The following is a 20127-nucleotide window of genomic DNA, read 5'->3' as shown; positions in this document are numbered from 1 at the left end:
GACCTCATATTCCTTCCATACCAGGGAAAAAAGAAACACTTCCCAATTAGCCTCAGCAACCGGAAGCTTTAGTCCTGGAAGGAGACAGGGCAGGCTCAAGGAATCACCAAAACAACCTGATCATAAACGTAAGCCCACATGACAATGAGCTCGATAAAGGTAAGGCTACACGAGCATGACCTGCGTGGGGATAAGGGTGACGCCCCGTGAGCGTCACCCTCAGCAGGTGACATGCACCAAGCACGGACTCTGACCCAAACCCTGTGATACAAATCTGACCGGTGTTAGCTTACCCCAACCCTATGGGGTGAGGGCCACTGTGATCCCTCCGTGACACCCCTTTGTGCAGAAAAAGAGACTGAGGTTCAGAGGGGCTCCCTCAACTGCCCACAGTCACAGAGCAAGGAGCAGTGGGGCCAGGGGACGAGTCTCAATCTTTGCTCCCCAATCTCCTGTGCTTCATCTCCCACTGGGTGCCTTTTGGGGACATCCCTCCCACACCCCACCTTGTGGACCCTAAAGCAAGACTCTCACTCCCGAATGCTCTTACCAAAGACTGTATGTATGCCCACCCCTTATCTCAGTTAACACAAGCTGGTCCCCTCAAAAGTCCTTATTACCGGGGCGCCTGGGTGGCTCAGTGGGTTAAAGCCTCTGCCTTTGGCTCAGGTCATGATCTCAGATCCTGGGATCGAGCCCCACATTGGGCTCTCTGCTCAGCTGGGAGCCTGCTTCCTCCTCTCTCTCTGCCTGCCTCTCTGCCTACTTGTGATCTCTATCTGTCAAATAAATAAATAAAATCTTTAAAAAAAAAAAAAAAAGTCCTTATTACCCACGGAGAACAAACAGTGGGACGGAAAACAAATAGCAGAGAGACATTCCATCCTGGACCTGGCCCCATTCCTCCCACTCTGTCTTAAGACGTGTGTGCGTCAGCCCCGAAATCTGGCACAAGCACGCTGACCCTGGCCTGGGCTCCCCATCCCATCCTTCTCTCCCTCCCTGTGACCTTGTGGAGGGGCCCCTTTCCCAGAGCTGCCTTCTAGACATCTGGATACGTCCCAGCTCAAGGCCAAGAGACACCCCAGGCTACCATGGTCTCTACGGCCGGTGGACCAAAGCCGGCCGCCAACTCTTCACCACTGTTCCCATCAGGAGGCAGCACCTGCTCCCCTCAAGGTGGGGCTGGCCTTATGATGTGCTTTGACCGAAAGATGCAGAAATGACACCGTGCCAGAGTGACACCCCAAGCTGACCACGTGGAGGGAGGGAGAGAGAAACTGCAGGAAAGAGCAACGAGGGGCAGACGAGGGAGGAGAGCCCGCCCACCATCAGTGGAAGCCGGCTGGCTGAAGGACTCCAGCCAATGCCCAGCCGGAGGGAACGTCAGCCAGGTGCGCCCTGCCCCAGCTCCTGGCCCACGGAATTGTCGTCCGAAGCCCCGTGTTGCGACAGTTTGTCATACGGCAACAGGTCACTGAACCACCAACACCAAACTGGCTTCCAGGCCTGGGGTGGGGAGCGGCACCTCCTTCTTGAGAGATGGACATCAGGAAAGACCTTCCCCCTTGCAAGTCCGGGACCTGGTAAGCAACGCCGTCCCTCAGGAGGATACCGCCAGCAAGAGCGCTCGACTAAGCCTGAGCTGAGGCCTGGTACGCCGGCCCCTGGGCCGCACTCATAGGCCAGGTACCCTCACTGCACCCGTCTACAGATACTCGAGTGGGAGGTCCACTACAGGACGGCGCAGCTAGCAGTCAACCCAGGCTTGTCTGTGTCCAACGCTGCTCTTACACGTGATGTCACGGGACCTCTCCCAGCACATCAACCAGAAAGTGCAGACCCTCAGCCCTCCAGGCTAGAGGTCAGATGGGGTTCTGGGCCACAAAGCATGCCCCTGGGACTGGCCAGGCCACTGTTGGATCAGTCGGGCTCCTGTCAGGTACAAAACCTCCTCCCAGGGCCCTCCTAGAGAGTGGGAGAACTCATACCGCTCTTCGCGGTATGGGCATTCATGTCCTTGGTCAACCAACGTTTGCCCATTCCCTAACAACACCCGTAGAATTAAAGATCATGGCTCTTTTCCTCAACTCAACAACTGCCCCTGGTTTATCAATAAACAGTTGACTACATGAATAAGTAATGGGGGGGAGCTACGAAGCCATGGCAAATGAGCGCAAAGAGATGACCAGTTAGTGGCCCCTACCTGTGACGGGTCTGACAGCCACAGCCTGACGTCTTCTCCTGATGACACACCGCTAGCACACCAATTCCCCAGAGGCTTTGATTATTTTGCAGTATTAGAAGCTGACGCTAAAACAAAACAGAACTTCTTCGCTCTAAAACACGAGCTCTGGTACTTCCAGGGACTGTGAGTTCTAGCCTGAAAGTTCTAGAAGCAGGCCTAGAGCTATAGGTTGTACCACGAGACTTCTGGTAGGTGGCTTTGGTGCCAAGAGACTCTCTCTCTCCATTCTAGAGAAGAAGCCAGAGGCATGCTCTCCCACCCATCTTCTGGCTAGAACCCATCTCGTTCTTCTAGAATTCACATCGGCAGACCAAGCAATGGGCCCCTGACAAAAGGAGAGCCAGAATCTTCCCCCCAGACTGACACATACAGCCAATGTTCTATCCTTCACGGTCCTTACATTCTAAAAGTCACTGAGCATTCTGACTTTCACATCCTCAAAGTCACCAACCCTGAATTACCAAGTACTGAACCAGTGCTCCCACAGAAATACAGCGTTAGGTTCCTGTGAGCCTCCGGGTCGTGACATTTCCATCAACTGATCAATATGTAACCTCGTTTTTGTGTGTTTCTTTTCTTTCTTTTCTTTTTTTTTTTTTTTTTAGATTTTATTGTTCAGTAAGCTCTATACCCAACATGGGGGCTCAAACCCACAACCCTTCAATCAAGAGTCACACGCTCCACCAACTGAGCCAGCCAGCCAGGAGCCCCTGTGTTTCTTCTTAAAGACTCCTCATTCGATGTACATTGATGGTTAACACAGAACTCACAACCGACAGCACCAGAACTCATGCCTGAATAAAGCTTGTCATACACCTGTCATTCTCTCCACTAGCCACACCCTGGCCTTAGGGTGCTCAGGAACACGAGACCGTACTTGGGGGCCTCTTTAAACAACAAAACCGCCCAAAAAGCACAAAACGGAAAAACATGGCAACAACCATCTGAGAAAGGGACACCTGTTCCCAGTGGGAGAGCTGAAACAAGAAGCCGGCGAGGAACATGCGTGCCGGCCACGCGACACGTTCCCCGTCCCCGCCGTGCTCATGTCTGTGAGCGGTTACAGAAGTGCCGTGAGATCTGGTGCGGGGGTGCAGACGAATTGTAGCAAGTGGGCAAACTTGGGACTGGGGTCCCAAATAACTAGGACCAAGTGTGGATGCTGAGAGAAAGCAGCACCCCGGGTCACTGACCTGATCCACAGACGAGGTCTGTGAACGAAGACAAAGAGGAAATGAGGAGGGCCGAGGAAAGACAAACAGGGAATGAAAGGCAGAGGCGGTTTCCGTTCCTGCTCCCCACACCTAGGAGCCTCTAGGAACAGGGCCGTCAGACGCACAGTCTCCGCGGTCAGGACAGGTGACACAGAACACTGGGAAATCAGCCGCCACAGGAGAAAGACACACGCATATGTACACACACACGACAAGGACATGCACACATTCCCCAGTCAGCACGTTGACCAAGGCCACCCAGGACGCAGGCTACTCCCTGAAGGTTCTACCTGGGCCACCCAGTAATCTGCAGAAGCGGAGCTGGAACTGGATGCTCTGGCCCAGCCATCAGGTGTCACGGCTCAGTCTAGGACAGATGCCCAGGCAGAGGGCAAAGCCAGCTGACACGTACGATCCCATCTCTGAGGGAAAACGAAGCAACTGGACCTCGTGAGTCAAGAAGCAGACTTGCCATCATGACCATCGCAGCAGTGGTCACATGGAGCACACTTGTGTCACTTGGGAAAGAAGGAAGAGCCTGGGGATAGTAAAGGAAGTGGGTAGTGCAAGAAGGAAGGAGGAGGTACGTTCTAGAACTACACTGTCCGACAGAGCAGCTACAACCAGATACGGCTATCAAGCAAGCAAAACCGAAATTGTCCAAATGGAGATCCTCTGTAGATAAACACACCCTCGATTTTTTTTTTTGAAGATTTTATTTATTTGACAGAGAGAGATTTTATTTCTTTATTTGACAGAGAGAGATCACAAGTAGGCAGAGAGGCAGGCAGAGAGAGGAGGAAGCAGGCTCCCCGCTGAGCAGAGAGCCTGATGTGGGGCTCAATCCCAGGACCCTGAGATCATGACCTGAGCTGAAGGCAGAGGCTTTAACCCAATGAGACACCCAGGTGCCCCTACACCCTGGATTTTGAAGATTTAGACCAAAAACAAGAACATAAGGTCTCAATAATTATATTGCATTCGTGTTGAAATACTAGTACTTTGGATATATGGGGTCACATAAAATAAAATTAATTTTAACTTTTCCTTTGTACCTGTTTCAACGTGGTGACTAAGAATTTAAACCTACGCAGACAGCTGGCATTGGTGGTTCTTCCGGGCACCACCAGTCTAGAAGTAGCCCAGTTTGGCTACAGAATAGAGAGCCGGGGTGGGGGGGGATGGGGGGGTAGTTCTTTATATATTTTGGAAACAAGTCCTTGATCAGCTGTGTTTTGCCAACATTTTCTCCCAGTCTGTGGCTTGTCTTTTCAACTGCTCAACCTGAAGTTTTTACAGCACCTGGTGGTGGGAAAAACTGGCCTGATGTCGTTCTTCCAAAAAGCTGGATCACCTTGTGCCGGTCAATGTGACAGTCACCCAAGCTCATGGAACTCACCAGTTCAAGGGCCTGGCTCACAGGCTTCCTGTGATGACCGCAAACTACACGTGAATATCCGTACACACGGTCACATGATACCCCGTGCTGGCGGGCACAGGCACGTCGCAGAGGGGGCTCGAGGCTTGTGCTCAAGATACACAGTCATTACTAGGGGATCTGTGCCTCCCCCATTCCGTCTCCCCTTAGGGGACAGCTGGTGGCCAAGCAGCAGATGGAGGGGCTCACGGAGGCAGTTGGAAAGGAGAGAAGTGGACACGCCAAGCCGAGGCATGAAACCTTGAAATAAAGGACAATCTACGCCACACCTCACCCGCAGCATCTGGGTGACCCTGGACATTCGCGAAGGAAACTTAGGTGGGCTACCATCTTCATCAAATGGTCCTTTCGTCCCCCCAACCACAGAAATGAGGATTAAAATGTACAGTTCTAGACTCGGGCCAGGAATCACCTCCCTGCTGATCAGTGTCCATACCCATGTTCTCCTCATTAAGCTCGCCCCCGAGGTGAGCACGCTGGTGGCATTGCTGGCCCCAGGAGAGTCACCACCACAGAGAGTGTGCTATGGGAAAATAGTGCATCAACCAAAGGGCCTATGAGGTGCTCTGTTTAACAGAGAACAAGGAGCTGTCAGGGAAATGCAACTCAGAAACACAAAGAGCTGGGACTTAACCCCTCTAGGATGGCTTCATCAAAAACACAGACAATACCAAGTGTTGGCAAAGACTCGGACAAATGCTCCCGCGCTGCTGTGGGGAAGTAAAACGGGGCAGCCACCATGGAAGACAACACAGCCACTCCTCAAACAAGCCAACACAGAGCTACCAGCGACCCACCGAGTCCACTTTTGGTCTGTACTCCAAGAATGAAAACCTGTTTCCACAAGAATCCGTCCACAGATGTTCACAGCTGCGTTATCCGTGACAGATGAAAAAGCGACCTGTTATGACTCCATTTCTAGGAAATGTCCAGAGAAGGCAAATCTATACCAACGCAAAGTAGACTCTTCCTTTAAAAATAAAAAAAAAAAAAAAGAGAGACACAGAGAGAGAGAGAGTAGTAGCTCAATGGCACACATTTACTAAGCACCCATGGGGAGCCCCCGATGTTAGAAGTAGAGACGGACCAGACGCCACCTGCCTCAGGGAATCAGATCTCAGCCTCTTCCTGGCAGACCCAGCTCTGGCTGGCAACTCTCTATAGTTACGTGCGTTTGGAACCAATTCCCAAATGGAAGGTCCTTCTAAGCCTTCTTCTCAAGAAAGGAGCAGGACATCCACCTCGCCCCAGAAGATGGCCTGACACACACATGAGCGGAGCGATAAGAGTAACTAAACCACACCCTGTCTGTCTCAGAAATGACTCAATTTCCCTCCACATTCAATTTCCCATCAAGAAGTTGAGGAGGGGCGTCTGGGGGGCTCAGTAGGTTAAGCCTCTGCCTTCGGCTCGGGTCATGATCTCAGGGTCCTGGGATCGAGTCCCACATCGGGTCCTCTGCTCAGTGGGGAGCCTGCTTCCCCTTCTCTCTCTGCCTGCCTCTCTGCCTATTTGTGATCTCTGTCAAATAAATAAATTTTTTAAAAAATCTTTAAAAAAGAAAAAAAAAGAAGTTGTTGAAGAAAAGGGGCGCCTGGGTGGCTCAGTCATTAAGCATCTGCCTTCTGCTTGGGTCATGATGCCAGGGTCGTGGGATTGAGCCTCACATCAGGCTTCCAGCTCAGTGGGGAGTCTGCTTCTCCCATTCCCACTCCCCCTGCTTTGTTCCCTCTCTCACTGTCTCTGTCATATAAATAAATAAAATCTTAAAAAAAAAAAAAAAAAAAAGATGAGGAAACTACCAACTTCACGGGGTTGCCGTGTGGGTTCAATGAGGACCTGTCGGCAGCCTCGGCACACAGAATGGGTTCCCAAGTTTCCATTCCGCCATCCCAAGTGGTCGCGTGGAGGCCGTGGTGAGATGCACGGCCTTCAGCCACCGGGGGCTTCGGGCTGCTGCTTCCACAGCCCCGGACAGAACAAATGCCCTAAAGGGAGAAGGAAGGACAACGCTCAGGAGACCCGTCCCTGCCTATGAATGTCCCATCTGTGAAAGTCCACAGACACCCAGACGCTAGCAAGGGTGGCGGGCGTGCCTGCCAGTCAGTGCGGCCTCCCTGGGGACCACGGAACACTGTGCCCCGAGCCCAGGACGCAGCCTTCCCTTCCACCAACTCTTCTTGACATTCAGCCTCTGGAGATAACCGGGGGTGCGCCTGACGGTTAGCACCAAGAACATTCCCAGAATCGGGGTCTAACATAGCCGAAGAGTAAGCTTCATGATATCCAAAAATAGAAAATTGACTAAACAAATAAAAATAAAAAGATAAGGTGGAGAGGTTGTAGCCATTTAAAACAAAACAGAAGGCGTGTAGTTGGAAAGATTTCCTCTGCAGGAAATCAAAATAAACATCACTGAAAGGACAGGTGTCCTATCCGTGGACACTCCCTGAGTGAACTCTAAGGGCACTTAAAGCCGCCGGTGTCAGTGCGGCACCTCACAAGGAACAGATCATAGGCTAATTAAAGATTAAGGGGTTGTGTTTTTTTGAAATGTAAAAAATATGCGTGGGAATAATTACCAAAGCTACAACCTGGTTTCCCCAGAGAGGAAGCAGTATGTTTAGCTCCACGCATAATATCTTATCCTTCAGAACAAAGGCCCAAAGCCAGTATGATTTGTCTAAGTTGGAGAGAAGGGTGCATTCCTGTCCTATGGCTGCTGTAACAAGTCACCACAGACTCAGTGACCGGGAACGACACACATTCACGATCCTACACTTGCTCAGGCTGGAAGCCAGGGATGGGTCTCCCGGGGCCAGAATCAAGGTGTCGGGAGGGCTCTATGCGGGATCCGCTCCCGAGCCTCTTCCGGCTTCTGGGGGCGGCCCGTGGCTGGTTCATGGATCCCTTCCACCTTCAAAGCAACTAAGTGGACCTCTCTGACCTCCGCTCTGTCATCACCTCCTCTCTTCCGATCTGAGTCTCCTCCCTCTGTCTTTCACTTAGGGAACCATTGTGATTACCCTGGGCCCACCCAGCTAACCCAGAATAAGCTTTGCAGCTCCAGATTCTTAACCTCATCACATCTGTAGAGAGCCCTTTGCCCTACAGGGTAACAGAGTCACAGATCCTGGAGATTAGGAGGGGGGCGTCCTGGGGCGGGGCAGGGGGGCCTTGTTCTGCTTACCCCAGAGTGCACAGTAATCACGGTCTCCGTCATCAGCGTCATCCCAGCGGCAGCAACAGCAGTGGACTCTTTCTGGGGGCTCTGGGATACTCGTGAGGCGTTATCTCGAAGTGTGCCACGCAATGGGCTCACTTCATCTCCGTGAGAATCCCTTAAGGGAGGCACGACTATGACCCCACTTTTCAGACCGGTACCATGAGAAGCTAACCAACTTGTCCAGGTCGCCGACATTTTAAGTGGCAGCGCTGAGATTCGAACCCAGGCTGTCAGGCCTTAAGACAACAGCTTACAGTAAGAAGTGGACACAATACAGCACAAAACAGAAAAGGCATGACACCTTTAAGGTGTCTTTTATAAAAGGATTGTCTTTTATAAAAATGTACCTAGGTCTTGCAAAAAAAAAAAAAAAATCCAGAAGGCTGTAGACCAAGTATTCACACACATGCCTCTGGGTCAGGGGGAAGGGGCTGTGACCCTCCCCCAGTTGTAGTTAAAGAGGTTTCTCCTCGTGAAGACTTGTTAGTTCTCCGAGGAGAACAAAATCAGAGTCATTTTCATCAGGCCGAGCGCAAGGTGGTCAGAGGGGCTCAGCTCAGAGTCGTCTCCAGCAGACGACTGGTGTAACCTTCCCACTCAGTACCCCAGCTTGGGCCCTTCTCAGCTCTCCGGGAACTTGGGTCCTTCTCCAGCCAGGCCCCAGGCCCACCGGCAGAGGCCGGCAGCAGCCGGGATCCGGCAGGCATGACAGGGAGGGGACCCCTACCAATGACATCCCGCAGACCCCAGTCCGGAGAGGGGAATCCCACCCCACCCCTGACCATGGGCCCCGCAAGGTCTCCTCGCCCCGTCTGGGTCATGCTGTGCGGACACTAACTTGGCCGGTCTCCACGTTCCTCTTCCTCTCCTCGGAACAGAATCCCTCACATAATAGACACGTCTCACCCCGCAGCCCACGCCCACCCTCGGCCACCAGCGCAGCTTGGGGCAGGTGAAAGCTTCCTCCAGCTCTGCTGGGAGAACGACAGAGGCCCCCCTGCTCTAAACTGGCAAGGTCTCCAATTGTATTTCCAAACATCACCACTGGCCTGTTGATACTCCTGCTCCCCAAGGGCGGGCCTCCCCAGCCTCCAAGGAGAAAGGCCGGGGGGGAGCTGCTGGCCCACCCAAGGCTGGAATCCAGGAGCCCAGAACCCTAAAAGACCCCCTGTGTGCACAAGACAGAGGAGGTGGTGACCGCTATGTAGGGGCCACACATGTGCACACACACGCACACACAGCCCTGCAAACGTTTCCAGAACACACCCATGCAGGCAATCATTAGCCATCAGGTTCACACCAGTCATGTTACGTACATTTACAAATTTCATCTTCCCAAGGATCCCGCTGGGAAGCTAAGCCGTCATCCCATCTCTCGCATGAGAAAACTGAGGCACAGAGAAGCATGGACCGCCGAGGGTCATGCGGCCAGTGAGCACAGGGGCGAGACCGGAACCCCTGCGTGTGTGGCTATAAAAGGGAAGTTGCCATAGGGATGCCCTAGCTTAACCCCAGATCCTCTCGTCTCTGGGGAGAAAAAGGTAGGCAGGCGCTGAGAGGGGCATCTAGCTCCTTTCCAGTCCACTTGACACACACCCGGGCGGCATCCCCTGTGAGCCAGGCACGGGCGGGGCACTGGGGACTGCTCGCTGGTCAGCAGGACAGACAGGTGCCTGCCGCCCAGAGCTCCCAGTCTGGGGAGAAGACGAACCACCGAGGGCCTGGCTCCAAGTCATGCCCTCCCAGAGGGCAGGAAATGCCGACACCAGGATTTCTGGCTCCCACTCCAAACGGCACGGCACGTCTGTCTCTTCTAAGACAACAGAAGCCAGGTCCCTTTGCTACCCTGATACGGAAAATGCAAGCTCATCTCTAAGGTCCTCTGGGGAGGGGGGCAATCTTCTGAAAGGATTCGCGGAGGGGTCGCTTTTAACAGCTCCCTCCCTGACATCCGGAAGAGATGTGCGAGCACCAGAGCGGACCGACAACTCACTCGACGAGCACGGGGTCCTTCAAAGCGGAGGCTTGATTGCTTGGAGGAGAGAATTCAGGGGGTGTACTTCCCAGAGGCAGGAAAGATGTGTAAGCCACAAGGGATCCACAGGAGTGCACACGAGCCTCCTGACAGCTCTGGAAGTCAGCCACCACCTCCTTCCTTCCCATTTCACAGACGAGCAAACGGAGGCACAGAGAGGGAAGTCTCGTGCCCAAGGTCACACAGCTAAAGAGCTAGAGAGTCAGGATTCAAACCTACACAGGCTGGCCCCACAGTCCACACGGTTAGCCAGTCCTCGTGGCCCAGGTCAAGACCAGCAGAGCTGGGAAGGAAGAGGACACATGAAATAAAGCTAGGGCTCCTAAATTCCTTTACAACCAACTCCAACTTGCCCGTCCTATCTGCAGCCAGATGGACACATCTGGTCACACTCCCCGCGCTGCCCCTTGGGCCCCTTTTAAAGGGGAGTGTCTTAGTCTGCTAGGACCGCCATAACAAAATACCACAGACTGGGTAGCTTCAACAACAGAAGTTTATTGTCTCACAGCCCTAGAGGCTCAAAGCCCAAGGTCAGGTGGCTGGCAGGGGTGGTTCCTGTGAGGGCTGAGAAGGACAATCCGTCCCGTGCCTCTCCCTGACCTTCTGGCACTGCCGACAACCAGTGGTATGCCTCAGCTTGTAGATGCCCCCTCCCACCTGTGTCCTCGTCACTGGGCCTTCTGTCCCTGTGTGTCTCTCCCCCTTTTAAGGACACGGTCATACTGGACTAGGGGCCCAGCCGGCGCCAGCAGGAACTTAACGAATACATCAGCAAATATCTTATTTCTAAATGAGGTCACATGCTGAGATACAAGGGGTCAGGGCTTCGATGTGTGAATCTGGGGGGAGGTCACAATTCAACCCATGGCGGGGACCCACGCCTGCCCATGCACCCCGAAGCAGCCAGACCAAGCTCTCCAACAGGACAGGTCGCCTCCCCTGCCCACCCCCAAAAGAGGACACGGGTCTCAAACCAGCCAATCCCTGTGCCCTGGCTCAAAACGGCCCAGCCAATCACAGGCCGCCCTCAGGAGCCCATCCCTGGGGAGTGGGGACACCTCAGGCTTCCTGGAGGGGCCGAGCGCAGGGGAGTCAGGCTAGAGAAAGGCTTTGCTGGGGAGGACCTAGCCATGGCTGCTAGGACAAGGAAGGGAGCCCAGTCCGTGGAGAGAAGCCACCGTACTTGTCACAGACAGGATGGTAAGTCCTCAGTTCCGCCACCTCCCCTTCTGGCTAGGGCCACTTACAGGGTGAGGCTGTTCGTTTTCTTGGATTCTTACAAGAACTAACCCCTGCCAACCAAGCCCCTGTCGTCATTCTATCCTCCAGCCACCTCTGCTCCCTCCACAAGTAGGGGCCATGGAAGAGTCTGGAAGATGCCCACCAAACCCACTTCCCATTCTTAACAGCACAGAGGTTGGCCACATTTCCCAGTATTCCTTGCAGCTCCCAGTATTCCTTGGTCACATGCCAAGTTCCTGTCAGTGGAAGTTGGGCACCGTCCAGCTTGCAGACCTGGCCCATAAAACCCTTTAAGGCATCCTCCACTCTCCCTCTTCCCTTGCATGCTGGCTGGACACGGAGGCTCCTGAGGTGGTCTCAGGGCTCTTAGGGGATAGTGATGGTGCCAGGCAGCAAGCCCCACCCCTCAATCCCACCCACTGTTTCATGACTTGGGTGATTAACTCGTACTGTATGAAGAAATCTTAGGCTACTGCACTTTGTCCCTGACTCACGTAGAAGCTTGGCTGCCGTGCCCTCTGCCTGGAATGCTCTCCCCACAGAGCTTCCTGTGGCTCTCTCCTTCTCACACACTAAGTCTCAGCTCAAACGTCACCTCCACTGAGAGGCTTCTCGGACACCAGCCCTACTAACAGTGTTCTTCACTGGTCACTCTGTCACAGCGCCCGGTTTCTTTCCTTCCTAGCATCCATCACGATCCCAAATGATCGAATGATTAGTTTGGCTTTTTCTTCCCCATAAAACTACAGGCACTAGAGGCTCCTTTACAGATCTCCATTGCCCTGTTCACCACTTCACCCCCAACAGCAAGTGTGACACCCAACACTCACTCCGTCCTCTCTGAGTATTTCCTAAATCAACAAAGGGACAAATTCTAAGAACATCGAGTGATCATTATCCAGGACAGAAAGCCCTTGAACAACCACAGAAACCAAGTCCTTACCTATCCAGCGTACAAGCAGGTCTGAGTCAATACCAAGAATAAAAAGTTTGGGGTTCCTGGATGGTTCCGTCAACTCTTGGATGGATCGTGGTTAAGCATCCAACTCTCGATTTCAGCTCAGGTCATGGTGTCAGTGTTGTGAGATTGAGCCCTACATCAGGCTCCACACTCAACATGGAGTCTGTTTGCCCCTCTCCCTCTGCTCTCCCCTCCCCTCCGCCCGTGCATGCTTTAATAAAGAAAGAAAGAAAGTAAGTTAAAAAAAAGAATAAAAAGGTCAATTCTATTTTTTACACCAGCAATCTCTATCATGGAGAATATATACCCCAGAGAGGGTCAGGAAGGAAAATCACTATGTAGATGAGAGTTCTAATTTTCATCTCATCCTTTCTATAGTACCATTTGCCTTTACGTTTGGTTAGGACAGTGACAGTGACCGTGACAAGGATGACAAGAGCAGCGAAGACTTGAGCATCTGTCTCCATTGTGCTCAGCAATGTTGAAAGCATTTCCCATGCACTCATTTAATGCTCCCCAAGGTCTCACGCAGTTGGCTCTTCCATTAGTTTTTTTAAAGGCATGGAAATGGGGACACAAAGAGATGACAAGTGACCCCAGATCACACCCCAGCTAAGGGGCAGGGTTGGGATCAGACCCCAGGCACTGGGATCTGGAGTCTGTGCTATCGTGTACCGGTACTGCACATCTAAATCAACCAATAAATCAGTTTACAGACAGGGAAGATGTTGGCTGAGTCTTCTCTCTGATGGGATGTTTGACTGAAAGAATTTGGGTTTCTTCTTAAATGGAACATGCCAGCGGAAAAACAGCCACTTCTCCAAGGTTTTGAAAACATTTTGAAAAAATAACAACTTTCAAAAATATATATATTTTTTTTAATGACTATGAAGCCCAGGCGGGATTTCAGAACTAGCCGAAAAACAGCAACCACCACCCTTTCACAGGCTCTGGCTGTCCGCACTCGTCCACGCCATGCGGTTTCCTGGCGCACCTGTCCCCCAGCTCCCCAGGGCGCATGGAGAGCCCCCTTCCTCCCGGCATCTCCAGCACCCCGCAGAGCGTGTCCTCTGCACATAGAAGGAAGGGATGCTCCCCACCGCCACCGTCGTCAACAACGAAGTCTGAGCAGAGCCGCTGTTTCTGGGTCCCCAGCAGAGTCCTTCTCTATCATGCACAGAACTGCACCAACCAAGAGCCCCCAGGAGGACAAAGAAACACAACAGGAAGAAGATTCGGGACTCTGATGGCAGACAGGACGAGCACAAAGTGTAGTTCTGCCCTTTTGTGGCTGTGTGGCCTTGGGCGCAGCTCCTAGATCCCCAGGACTCCGTGTCCTCGTAAATAGCTCAGGGAGGATGGCTGCGTCCTGGGGTCGCTGTGAGGAGCTGACGGGCCAGTGTCCGTGACGCGCTTGCACACGGGACCGGTACACAGACAGCACTTGTCAGAGGTGGCTCTCGTCATCAGCCACGCCAGCATCATCCTCGGGGTGGGGGGGGGGTGCAAGCCAAGAACCCCACACCAGGGCTCCGGGACAGCTCTTATTTCCGAGAACCCCTCAATTCATGGGCAGCCACAACTTGCCAAAAATAAACAGATGGAGAAAACATGCACAAGCACAAGTGAAAGCCTCGGGAAACATGCCCATTCAGTGGAGACGGCTGCCGTCCGCTCCCTCAAAGGAGCTCATGGCCGCACCAGCCCTATTCGGACTCCACAAACGGGGAGTCTCGTCAGTTCCCGAGCCACATTCCAGGCCTCCCAAATGCAGAAGATGCAGGAGGACCCTGAAGGTTTAACCCAAGTGGGCTCTTTTCTACAGGAGACTCAGCTGGTGCCTCCGGAAGGAAAGAAAAACCACACACACAGCAGTTCCCAGCTGTCCCACGAGCTCCCTCCCTATGTTCAGGGGAGCTCCAGGAGGCCGGCGCTGGAAGGCTTCCCAGTCACCATCTTACCATTCCCTTTGGAAAGCAAGAGGAAGACGGACAGCCAAGGTCAGTGGTTCAAGATCCACAGTCTTCATTACAAGCCAGGCCTTGGGACGCCCCACCAGTGTCTTTTTCTTTTTTTCTTTTATTGTGTTACATTCCAACTACGCAGTACCTCCCACATATTAAAAAAAAAAAAAAAGTACATAAAATCCACTGAACTCTTGCCTATCCTAAAATTCATCTAATTTATACTCGATAGGAGCTATCATCTCACTTTGACAGAGAGGGAAACTGAGGCACAGGGCACACCAGAGCACATACTCTTGAGCTACAAGTCTGGATCCAGAGTCCAGGTGCCCTCACAGTGGCCAGGGACTACCAGCTCCTTCCCACCCTGGACACGCAGGCCTCTCCTCCTCCAAGAGGAGATTCCCCATTTCTTGAACCCAAGTTGGCCTCAATGACCTGAGCCAGTACAAAGGATGTGCTGGGACTTGGGGCTAAGCCCTAAGAAGTCCTGCTGCTTCCGCCTACGACTCTTGGAACCCACCCTCCGGGGGGATGCCAAGCACCATCGTAAGTCCAACTACTCTGGGACTAGCTAGAGGCAGGAGACACCCAGTCAGCCATTGCCACCAGGGCACCAGATGTGGGAGTGAAGATTCTGGAACCTTCCAGACCAAGAGACACACCAGTTGAATCCCACCAAATGACCTCAGTCTAGGCCACGAAGAGTAAACTCGCCCAGGGGGGCCCTGCCCTAATCTCTGACCCACAAACCTCCTCAGTCACGGTCAGGGGCACCCGTGGACCCCGTGTCAGGCCAGCCAGCCTGCAGGCACCTGGCAGCCCCTCCCTCACCTCCCCCAACGAGAAGCTCCCCTGCAAGGAGGCCTCCCCCTATTGCCTACGATGTCCCTCACACCCAGGTGGGTTAAGAGCCGCCCTTCCTCACAAGCTACAGGCCAGACCCTCACTGTAGTCCTCGCCACATGACCCCCCCTCCTTGGCTGGCTTCGGAGTCCGTTCCCCACTGGGGCAGGGGCCCCACACTTCTTCCTGTCGCCCCATGGTCCAGCTCCGGATAGGACAGCCAATATGGGCTGAACACGTATAAGTGCCTCTCCATGGCAGGGTCCAGAGAGACCGTTATACCTACTGACACCTCATGGCTCCAAGCAAAGCAACATGTCACCTGAAATCAGCGTTTCTCCACCTCGGCCCCATGGACAGTCGGTACTGGATTATGATTTGTGGTACAGGCTGTCCCGTGCATTGTAAGAGGTTTGGAAACATCCGTGGTCTGGATCTATGCGATGCCAGGAGCATACGCCCCACCCCCAATGATGACAATTAAAATTATCTCCAGGCATTGCTACAGGCTCCTGGTTGTGGTGGGGCGTTGCGGGCCGGGGAGGGGAAGATGGCCCTGGGGAGAACCACTCCCTGCTTTAGACAGCAGGACCCATGTGTGTCTACTGAGACCCTGGCCTGCATGGGCAGCAGGGCAGGAGGGGGGAGTTGTAGGATACCTGTCCACAAGTCACACACCATCTGCCAAGGACTCCAAAGCCACCTGCCCGTGCTCCCTCACGCTAGCCAGCAGGCATCCCAGTAAACTGCACGGTCCTGCTAACTAGCAGCCCTGAAGGAACACTGTGGCCTGGGTCCCCCTCGGGAGGTCACCCTTAAAACAGCGGGCTGGAAACTCAGCCCTGAGAGGCCTCATCGAGGACCTGGAGGCTTGCTCTCTGAGTGGGCAGGGAGCGCAGTTACTAAGCTCTTTCCCCCAGAACTGGCTTTCTCAGTTTCTTTACCAAGAACACAGCCGTCTCACACAGGACTGCCACAGCACGTTTCAAAATGCCAACGGGATCGCGTCGTCAGCAAACCCTTCGGTGGACCCCCGCTGCCCTCCAGAAAAAGTCCAAACGCATGAGCAAGACTTTGCCACCCCCAGACAAGCTGGATACCAGTCGTTAGCAACAAGAATGGCAAACATACCGCAGAGGTTCCCACTGCGTGAGTGCCGACCCCGTGCCACACACCATCTTGAAGCCATCTGACGTATCATTAACTCATCTATTCATTCCCAGCCATAACCCTGCCGGGTGGACACCAGTAGCATTCCCTTTCGAGACGAGAGAATTAAATCTCAGAAAGCAGATGGAGCTCGCCCACGGCCACACAGCCGTGCTCCTCCAACAGTGCTCCCAGTCAAACCCCATGCTGCTCGCACCTTGTGCAACAAAGCTGGCTCCGTGAGGATCGGAAGCTAATTGCGTCCACGTCTTCAGTACCTAGGACAGTGGCCGGCAGAGCCCACGCTCAGCTACGGAAGGAGGGACAGCAGCATGCGTGGAAGTCTCAGCAGCGGCATACACCAAACCCAGCTAATTACCAGGACCACTGGGGAGCGGATTAAAACACTGAATCCCAAACTACCTGGTGAATGACAGTCATCCTCAAACTCTCCAGGGAGAAGACAGAACTGCATTTATTTAACTGAAGGCGGAGAGCTACAGGACATGATTTCAGGAGCCAAAATCCCACCTCACGCCCCGTAGAATGAGCTTCAGGAGAACGTTCCAGTAGCTTGTGCTTTTAAAAGCCCCCCAGGCATTTCTGACTGTCAGTCAAGCTTGGGACCCACTGCCCCCTCTCAGCATGGTACCCCTGCATTTTCCCTGCAGGCCCCCACCCCCACCCCAGCTCCAACAGGGTTCCGGGCCACTTGGGAGGTCAAGTGCAGCTAAATGCCAGCAAAATTGGGAGGAAAGTTGGATGCTCGCTCACATGGGCATTTTCAAAGCGGGGTTTTGGGCTCTGTGCCACCTGAGACCTGCTTGGCTCCAAAGCCAGGAGAAGCCTTTTGGAAAGCTGTTTCATCTGACTCATGACAAGAAATCGAATGGAGAAAAATGCCAAGATAGCAGAGTCCACCTTTGAATGCCCAAGTTCAGAATCCACTGAAGCATGGCTTCAAGCTTGGGAACAGGGACCTCACGGGTGTTGGGGGTGCGGGGGGGGGGTGCTGCCCAACTGCCCTTTGACTCAGAAATAACACTTAAAGGAAGCTGTCCTTCAGGGGTGCCCAGGTCAGAAGAATAAAAGCATGCGAGAATGACCCCCACACACGGCTGGTGGGAATGCCAAATGCTGTAACCCCCTTGGAAACAGTCTGGCAGTTCCTAAAATAATTAAACATAATTACCGTATGACCCAGCAGTTACACTCCCAGGCATATGCCCAAGAGAAATGAAAACATACACCCACAGGAAGACTTACACACGAACGCTCACAGCCACAGGATTCACAGTTGCCACAAAGTAGCAGCAACCCAAAGTCCATCGGTGGGCGGGAAATCCACATGATGGGGTACGGCTCAACCACACAGAGGAAGGACGTCCCGACACGCACCCCAGCGCGGATGGACCCTGGGAACGTCATGCTAAGGGAGTGATGCCAGACACTAAAGGCCTCGTATTACAGAATTCCATTTGTAGGAAATGTCCAGAACAGGGTGTTCTATGGAGACAGAACATGGACTCGGGGTTGCTTAGGGCAGGGGAGGTGGGTGAGGGCCGCCAGGGTCAGGGTTTCTTTCTGAGGTGATGAAAAGATCCTAAAATTGATGGAGGTGGTTGATTGCACAGACCTGTGAATAGACTAAAACCCACTGAATTGATCGTTTTCAGTGGCTGAATTGTGTGGTATGTGAATTCTATCTCAATAGCACTATTATTAAAAAAAAAAAAAAAGTGGGGGGTGGAATGGAAGCATGGGGGCAGCAGCTAATAGCAAAAGACCAGAAATAAACCCCATGTCCGTCTCCGGGGGCTCGGACCCTTAGGAGCAGTCAGACGCCATGTGGCCACTAAAGAATCAGGTAGACTCATGTGTGGATCAGAACCCACCGCCAAATAATCATTAGAAAAAGAAACAAAGGTGCAGAAGTTTAAGTAGTAGGGACCCATCCTGCAAAAAAAAAAAAAAAAAAAAAAAGGCAACCTGCACAGGACCCAAGCACAGAATACTCTGGAAGACAGAAGAGCTTGGTAATGAGCTCGCCCTGGGGCACAGGGTGGGGCTGGGGAGGAGAGATCTGTATTAATGAATTGTTTGATTTCTTCTCCCCAGTGTGTATTTTAATTTTTCAATTGCACTGACATTTTAAAGAAGGAGTCCATTTAAAAGAAAAGGCAAATTAAAGCAAGTCTGCAACTGAAAATTGCTTAAACCTCCTTACTGCGTTTGTTAAAAAACTTTAGGAACTGAGCAAATTGCCCAATCTAAGGCCGGTGGGGACAGAAGACCCCGCCCCCAGGACCAGAACTTCATTTAAAAGCTACAGAACCCTCAGTGACACACTCTGCCCACCCAGAGCAAATGCCCCTGGTGCTGTGGTTCTTGGTAAAACCAAACAGGCATGTGGCTCGCAAGGCTGGAGTCTCTGCAGCTCCGTCCCTGGGTCAGGAGGAGGGCAGAGCGCTTGACCAGCAGCAGAAACTAAAGGATCCGCCGTGCCGTCCGGCAGGGCGCACACCCCCACCAGACCAGGTGAGCCACCGCAATGTCACTTCCAAGCTGGCCCACGCAAGCCTCTGTCGCTTCACCAGGGCGTTTCTGGACAAACTTCCCCCACCTGCTCTAAACCCCAGCGGAGGAGACCCAGACAGAACGGCCACACGTGCATTTCCAGAAGAAGAAGAGAAGGTATGAAGCCAGCACGCGCATACGGGGAGGGGACAGGTGCACAGGCCGGGGCTCCAGGGTCACTCACAGAAACCCTCGATCTTGTCGGCGGTCTTGCTCCAGGCCACCTGGCGGGTCTCCATGATGACTTGGACGGTCCTCCGCTCCGGGGTGGACTTGCGGAAGCTGAACACCGTCATCACCGTGCCCAGCTCCAGCGCCCTCTTGATCTGACTCTTCTCGTGTTCGGGGAGGGTGTCCGCGTTGGCCGGGGCAGTCATTCTCGGCAGAAGAAGGGGTGGGAGGAGTGAGGGAAGAGGATGCTAGAAGGGCAGAATAAAGGAGTGAGTTGGTTTTTGTTAACTGGGTCAGGGGGATGAGTTAACAGCCGAAATCCTGTCTCATGCGCATCAGCATGACTTTTAGAAGGAGGTGCTGGTGGCGGGGAATCGTGGACCGTTCAGACTGCCCGTCTAGGACACAGAGCTTTAAATAGTACTGGAGGTGGGGGAGGACCCCCTGGCCTCAGTGACTGAACTGTTATCCTGACTTTGAATAACCAAATCACCCCAGCCTGGCAGTGACCCCTACCGTCCTACAGGCTTCCACGCTGTCCACGCTGTCGAAGATTTGAATAGCCAAAGCAGCCCAGTTGGGCCCCAGTCCCCCTGCCCCGCCCCACCCCAGCATCCTTTTCTGTTCTGTCTAGACTCTCCTCAGCATCCCCTTACTTCCTAAGTGAAGTTGGGAACAGAAAAAAATAATATTAAGCCACATCAGAATGTGTCTGTGAAGACCTCTGCATGGAAACGGAGCCAAAAGGAGAGAAAATGTCAGGGCCCGGCAGCCCCAAGTTCGAGGCCTGGTGTGTGGCCCTGGACCGGCTGCGTGACCTCCACAAGTCTCAGCTGCATCCCTTCTATAACGGGCTATTGGGATGGCGAGGGGCACCCCGCATTCTGCTCAACGTACAATAGGTATTCTGGAGCACCACTCAGGCACACAGAGAGACGCCAGACCCCAAATCCTGCAGCCATCCAGGTCTGGCCATACTCACACCCACATCCAAACCATCAGCAAATGCAACTCATCTTCCCCACTCCCGAGCTCCTCCCAGGATCTCACACCTGG

General features: G+C 53.2%; 1 protein-coding gene across 2 annotated transcripts in view; it reads right to left on the bottom strand.

Moving 5' to 3' along the window:
- LOC111152978 (phospholipase C gamma 2) overlaps nt 1-19330 on the bottom strand; it is a 140304-nt gene extending 120974 nt beyond the window's left edge. Inside the window, exon 1 of one of the 2 annotated variants that reach the window (XM_022511757.1) lies at nt 19085-19330. In XM_022511757.1, coding sequence (XP_022367465.1) covers nt 19085-19277 — 193 coding nt within the window. In that variant the 5' untranslated portion in view covers nt 19278-19330. Of the gene's footprint in view, nt 1-2206; nt 2504-19084 lie in introns of those variants that run through there. The other variant, XM_022511758.1, reaches the window with a different exon arrangement.
- Nucleotides 19331-20127: the final 797 nt, after the last annotated feature.

Source organism: Enhydra lutris, unplaced genomic scaffold (assembly GCF_002288905.1).
Source record: "Enhydra lutris kenyoni isolate GAN:26980312 unplaced genomic scaffold, ASM228890v2 scaffoldscaffold30, whole genome shotgun sequence".
Classification (NCBI taxonomy): domain Eukaryota; kingdom Metazoa; phylum Chordata; class Mammalia; order Carnivora; family Mustelidae; genus Enhydra; species Enhydra lutris.
This window is presented reverse-complemented; position numbering and strand designations above follow the sequence as displayed.